Source organism: Aegilops tauschii, chromosome 1 (assembly GCF_002575655.3).
Source record: "Aegilops tauschii subsp. strangulata cultivar AL8/78 chromosome 1, Aet v6.0, whole genome shotgun sequence".
Lineage (NCBI taxonomy): Eukaryota > Viridiplantae > Streptophyta > Magnoliopsida > Poales > Poaceae > Aegilops > Aegilops tauschii.
The window spans coordinates 488,895,823-488,903,059 of NC_053035.3; the positions used below are offsets into that span (position 1 = coordinate 488,895,823).

Genomic DNA, 7,237 nt, shown 5'->3' on the forward strand with positions numbered 1-7,237 from the left:
TGCCAGATGTCCCGCATACCTGCGCTGAGAGTACACAGTGACATGTTCGTGTGCGAACAACACGTGCCTATAAGAACCAGTGCTCCGAAGCAACAATAATCGCTGTTGAACCCTTAAATCAACCTGAAGAATCTAATGCCAAATCTCGCAGTCGCATACGCAAGGCGAGAAACTCTAACCTCGCTACCGCGAGGAGTAGATAAATAATAGGTCAATGCATTGTAAACCAAATTCGTAGCAAAAAGTTGCTTCTTAGCTGAAATCAAGGGTCTAGATCGAAGTTGACACTTCATCCAATGGTCCCATAGAAAGTTTGGTGCGGGAAGCAACTGCAAAATTAATTGTTTGTCGTCTAGAGACTAGAGACTAGCTCGTTCACACTTATCCTAGTCCCTTTTCATGCACGGAAACAATTTTGCGTTCAAAATAAAGGGAAAAGAAATAAGATTATCTGAAGCAACAGTGCAAAATTGACATGTAGGCACACAAACTTGACAAGATATTACCGCATGGCAAATGTGGTAAGCACCCTTGAAACTTGACAAGATATTCTCCCCCACAAAAATTTCGAAACGAAATTAATGTGATTAGACCATGCTCATACACACGATGGAGTTCCTTTTGGAAAGAAAAAAAATGCCACACGATCGAGTTTGCTTATGCTTGCATTGTTTGCTGAAATTAATCATCCAAGAAAATGACATTCATTGTCGTTCACAATAAATTCGAATGAGTAATTTAAAAGGGAACAAGGTATCCAATTATGCATCTTGATTGGGCACGGCGCCATACTTGGTAGGGCCGTTGCTAGCGAGACGCATGGCAGCCAGCCAGCTGAGGAATTGGATTGGATGCTTGCCCAAGTCAAAGGGTGGCCATGCATGCACGGCTGGGACCAATGGTGTGAGGTCAACTCCACCGCGCGACCCCATCTTGTCCGGGTGCGTCTGTTTGGAGTAGAACGGACGAATAGCGCGGCCCAACACGCGGCCCCAAACGGACAAATGTCCGGATTTCGTCCGTTTTCGACCCATTCCCGGCCCAAACTTGCGCCGAGTTTGGGGTGAAACGGACATCGCGCGGACGGGCTCGCCGCACGCCCTAGTCCTCCCGTGGCCCGCCTGTCGGGGACATTAGCAGTCCCTTCGCTTCTAACGCCTCCACCCCGCCCCCCGCCGGTGCCGCCGCTATTCTCCAGCCGCCTCCTCACTGCGCAGGCCACGGACATCCATACCAAACCACGTCTTGACATGGCCGCCAACACGCCCGTGCTTTCGCCGTAGTTTTGGCCGTCGATCGAAGGAGGTTTGGCCGTTGTCGTCGTAGCCGGTAGCAGAGGGGATACAACCGCCGCCGACGTACCACGGCGACCGTGGTAGCTTCCGACGAGAGCTCCAGAGCGGCCAGTAGCCGGCCGCCAACCACCCCTGCTGCGTCGAGGTGATCATCGCAGCCTCTTTGCCACCACGACCACAAGGTGTTCGACACTTTGCCCACAAAGGTATGGACAGTGGAGATGAGTTTTTCTTCCACCACTTCATTTGTTCATCGGACGATTCGTCGTCGGATGATGAAGATCTTGTGGTGGCTGCACTGGTCGTTCACGACCACATTCAACGGCAGCTTCCTCGGTACAGGGGGTCACTCCCTGGCCGTGCTCCCAACTTGAACCACAACAAGGAGAGAGGCCACACCCTGCTCTATGCCGATTACTTTGCCAACACCGCGCTCTTCAAGCCGGATAAATTCCGTTGCCATTTTCGAATGGCAAGACATGTGTTCAATTGTATCCGAGAGGGAGTGGTTGCTCATGACCCATACTTCGAGTGCAAGACGGATGCCCTTGGCAAGCTTGGATTCTCCTCTTACCAGAAATGCACCGCGGCCATCCGCATGCTTGCATATGGAATTTCAGGCGATCTGGTGGATGAGTATGTGCGTATGAGTGAGACAACATGTCTGATGTCAATGTACAAGTTCTGCCAGGCTGTGATCGAGGTGTTTGGCCTGGAGTACTTGAGGAAGCCAACTGCCGCTGATACAGAGAGATTGTTGGTGACCAACGCAACTGGAGGCTTTCCAGGTATGCTTGGCAGCATAGATTCTATGCACTGGGAGTGGAAGACCTGTCCATTTGCTTGGCAGGGCCAGTACAAGGGGCATGTCAAAGCATGCACTGTCATATTAGAAGAGGTGGCTTTGCAGGATCTTTGGATATGGCATTCTTTCTTCGGCATGGTAGGTTCTCACAATGAGATCAACGTGCTGCAGCGTCCTCCAGTCTTCGCAAGGCTTGCAGAAGGCCACTCCCCACCTGTCAACTTTGAGATCAACGGCCACCAGTACAACAAGGGATACTATCTAGCTGATGGTATATATCCCCAGTGGTCAAGTTTTGTGAAGACAATCTCGAAACCCCAAGGTGAGAAGAGAAAGAGATTTGCCCAAATGCAAGATAGTGCTAGAAAGGATGTGGAACGTGCTTTTGGTGTGCTTCAATCCCGGTGGGGTATCGTTCGAAGCCCTGCACTGTCATGGGATGAAACGAAGCTTTGGGAGGTGATGACTGCTTGTGTGATCATGCACAACATGATCGTCAAGGACGAGCGTGATGAGAGTATCTTCGACCAAGGATTTGATTATCAAGGTGAAAATGTCGAGCCCCTGCACCAAGAACCGGCCACATTTGAACAGTTTGTCCAATTCCACCGTGAGCTGCGTGATTGGCACACTCATTTGGATCTTCAAAATGACTTGGTTGAGCACGTGTGGGATCACATTGGCAACCAATAGATGTATTGGTTCATTTTATGTTCAGTCAAGACAATTTCGATTTGGTTGTAAAACTATTTTATTGGAGACAATTTCAATTTGGTCGTAAAACTATTTTTATTTTCAGACAAATATTTGGACGTGCAAACTAGTTTTGATATGAAAATATGGGCATTCTTGGCCCTGGCGGAAAGGATCGGGCAAACAGATGCGGCCGCGCACTGGGCGCACGACCAGCGCATCCCAGGACAGGCCCGGACACAACCCCATCGCCCTACCCGAAGGGACAAAATCCGGTCAAACCGGACGTCCGTTTGGGGTCGCGGGGTGGAGTTGGCCTGAGCCCCCAGGGCCATGGACACAGAACACATGAGCTGACATCTCTGTACGCTACAACAACCCTGCTACCGACCATAACCTACCTCCCGTGTCATGTTGCGCAGATCATCCGGCTCCTCATGAGGGCTAAATCTCGTGTTTTCACCCTTTTTTGAAACTTGCTCGAGATCTGACCCTGCTTTGTAAAATTTTTGGGATCTGACCGTTTTCTTACCGCCAAGGCCCCTGGCGATATGGTATAACAACCTACCTCCAAAGCCCCTGGCGGTAGGGTTGCACACCCTACCGATTTTTTTCCTAAGTATGGAACATAGAGTATGCTCGCACCTACCGTCGGGCACCTTGGCAGTAGGGTTGTACAGGCTACCGCCAGCCAGTTTGGCGATAGGGGTGTTTCCTATCGCCAGAGGCCTTGGAGGTAGGCTGTTATACCCTACCGCCAGGGGCCTTGGCGGCAAAAAATGGTCAGATGTCAAATTTTTTGCAAAACAGGGTCAGATCTCGAACAAGTTTCGCAAAAGGGTCAAAACACGAAATTTTTCCCTCCATGGTCTGCACTCATGACTGACCATCTAGTCTAGAGAGGTGAACGTGATCCATCTGCCTCCATGACTCACGATCCGTCCTCTGATTTGGTGATCCATCGCCCATCCCGTTGTTTGTGCACATGATGCTAGCAAGTGTAGCATATGTAGCTAGCCACTGTTGCCTGAGATGTTCCCTTCTTCGTCAACCGAACTCAACTCGGTTTCTCTGTGATGTTAGATCAGTTGATTTCATCTTCAATCCCAAGGGAAGATATGTCATCACTATGTAAAAAACCGCAGTTGCTCGTTATGGGCGGGCCGACGAGTATGCTGGCGTCCCGATCACGGTCCCGGCCAGAGTGAATGAAGCATTGAAACGCAAAAGGCAGCCAGCTACAGCAACCGCGCGTGAAGTCAAATGGCGAAGGCGATCATGGAGTACGGTGATGCAGCGACCTGGTCGGAGTGAGCCTTTCCATCTTTGACTTCGAGGTTCGGCCTGTCTTGATCCCATGTCCCGTCCACTGTGTGTATTCAAGCCGGCCGGTCGTTCGTGTACAGTTGCCAGTTAAGTGTAAGTCATGTTGTCTAATTCGTAGTTAACGGTCTGTGAATTTGAAGCCACCCGTTGATCCGAGGCCGTGGGTACGCCCCGTTTCGTAGGCCGGATGCCACCCACGACGCCAACTTGGCGGCACGATGGATCAGCACGGCGTCATCAGCGAGTCACTGACAGGGAACGGCATGTGCGATGCCTCCGTTCCACTTGTGTCCGGCCTTGTGGGCTGTGGGAGCTTGGTAGGCTAGCTTCTTCACGTTCCATACTTCCATGCCATGCATACATACAGACACAGATCGATCCCTCCACCAAATTTGTACGCAGGGACACTCCGATAGTCTGGCAGGAGTAGATGCTTCAAGGCGCAGGGCGTGTTCTAGAAGTTTGGACACTTGGCGCCGCTCGAGCAGCGATCACACGCCCACACACAACTACGCCGCGGACGTGTCGCTCCGGGCGATGGCCCCCTCGCAAGCGCCGCGAACAACGAAGCATTCGTCGGCCCGGGTCGCCGTCGGGCCAGCATCGGCGCCGGACACAGCCAAAAGAACGCTTTTCCCCTACCCGACACCCAACCCAAGCCACCGGCACCCCTCACTTGGACGGGCTCCCCTTGGACCGCATTTACGCGATCAGGACGAGACGGCGAGGCAGCGATGGGAATGGAATCACCGGCGACGCGGGTCACAGGTGTCACGCCAGCGGGCGAGAGGTCGGCTCCCGCCGCTTCGTGGGTCAATCGACGTCGGTCTCGGCATGCCGTTCCGGGTCAAAACCAGAGAAATCGCTGGGGTTTGATGGATAGCGATTGGGGTGTGCCACGTCGCCGGGCTGCTCGATCCATCTATTGTCTCGTCGATGGACTCCGGCCGCAGTTTAGAAGCTTGTTGAGAGTGGGGCGACAATTAAGTCTGTCAGTGATGTGCACGCTGCCGGGAGCGTACGTGGCGTCGCGGCGGGGAAGAGGGAGCAGACTAACCGCAATCTCAATCATTGAGCTGTGTATTGTACGTACTGAGTATGTTTTTCTACATGGGCATGAGAAAGTTTACGGTGTTGGTTTGGCTGCTGTTTGCTAGGTCATCTGAACTGTCGAAACCTTTGGCTTCAAACTACCTATAATTCCTTTCCAGGCTATGTTGATATTGGGCAGGTATGTAATGAGATGGAGCCAGAGAGTTCACGAGGGGCCCGTAATCCCTCGTAATGAGCCCGTGCGTTTAGCATTTTTGTAGCCTGCATGCTATGTGTTAGTCTGTTGTTGGTATGACTTGCCCGTCTTGACAGGTTTTCGCCCCATAATGTAGTATGATTCGATTGTAGTCACGCATAGTAGGTTTTCTGTCCGGCGTTGAACTCGTTCTTTCCTTCTTTCCTTTCATCCTGAACTTTTTCGGAAAGCTTGTATTTCAGCTATGTGTATTAATAAAATGGGGCTGAGCCCGGTTCAAAAAAAGAAGAAAGAGTTGTGTATTGTTGCCTAAAAGACGTGACAGTGAGCACAGGTCGTACGTACGAGTACTGCCAGGAGTAGTAGAAAATAATATCCTATCTGAAGAAATATCTCCAGAAAAATCAAGTCTCGGCTCTTGATTACCTTGCTCGAGATCCTTTCAATAGGGAATTAAATCGGAAGTCGACATATGTAGAGTGACCCAGCTTATTATATTCTACTATTTTTTATGAATACGTAAGATTGCATTGTTGGGGAACGTAGTAATTTTAAAAAAATTCCTACGCACACACAAGATCATGGTGATGCATAGCAATGAGAGGGGAGAGTGTGTCCACGTACCTTCCTAGACCGAAAGCGGAAGCATTAGCACAACGCGGTTGATGTAGTCGTACGTCTTCACGATCCGACCGATCCAAGTACCAAACGTGCGGCACCTCCGAGTTCAGCACACGTTCAGCTCGATGACATCCCGCGAACTCCGATCCAGCAGAGCTTCACGGGAGAGTTCCGTCAGCACGACGGCGTGATGACGGTGATGATGTTGCTACCGACGCAGGGCTTCGCCTAAGCACCGCTACGATATGATCGAGGTGGAATATGGTGGAGGGGGGCACCGCACACGGCTAAGAGATCAAGAGATCAATTGTTGTGTCTAGAGGTGCCCCCCTGTCCCCGTATATAAAGGAGGGAGGGAGAGGCCGGCCCTAGAGGGGGCGCGCCAAGTGTGGGGAGTCCTACTAGGACTCCCAAGTCCTAGTAGGATTCCCCTTTCCTTTCCGGAGTAGGAGAGAAGGAAAGAGGGGGAGCGGGAGAAGGAAAAGGGGGCTGCACCCCTTGTCCAATTCGGACCAGAGGGGGGCGCACGTCTCCTTCCTTTTGGCCTCTCTCCTCTATTCCCGTATGGCCCAATAAGGCCCAATACTTCTCCCGGTGAATTCCCGTAACTCCTCGGTACTCCGAAAATACCCGAATCACACGGAACCTTTCCGATGTCCGAATATAGTCGTCCAATATATCGATCTTTACGTCTCGACCATTTCGATACTACTCGTCATGTCTTCAATCTCATCCGGGACTCCGAACTACCTTCGGTACATCAAAACACATAAACTCATAATATAACCGTCATCGAACTTTAAGCGTGCGGACCCTACGGGTTCGAGAACTATGTAGACATGACCGAGACACGTCTCCGGTCAATAACCAATAGCGGAACCTGGATGCTCATATTGGCTCCTACATATTCTACGAAGATCTTTATCGGTCAAACCGCATAACAACATACGTTGTTCCCCTTGTCATCGGTATGTTACTTGCCCGAGATTCAATCGTCGGTATCTTAATACCTAGTTCAATCTCGTTACCGGCAAGTCTCTTTACTCGTTCCGTAATACATCATCCCGCAACTAACTCATTAATTGCAATGCTTGCAAGGCTTATAGTGATGTGCATTACCGAGTGGGCCCAGAGGTACCTCTCCGACAATCGGAGTGACAAATCCTAATCTTGAAATACGCCAACCCAACAAGTACCTTCGGAGACACCTGTAGAGTACCTTTATAATGACCCAGTTACGTTGTGACG

At 50.9% G+C, this 7,237-nt stretch overlaps 1 protein-coding gene across 1 annotated transcript; it reads left to right on the forward strand.

The window, feature by feature from the left end:
• The first annotated feature begins 1,503 nt into the window (after positions 1-1,503).
• On the forward strand, positions 1,504-2,793 carry LOC109781240 (uncharacterized). Its single transcript, XM_020339842.1, has 2 exons — positions 1,504-2,083; positions 2,243-2,793. Exons 1-2 carry the CDS (start codon positions 1,504-1,506, stop codon positions 2,791-2,793), a joined length of 1,131 nt encoding a protein of 376 aa, XP_020195431.1.
• Positions 2,794-7,237: the final 4,444 nt, after the last annotated feature.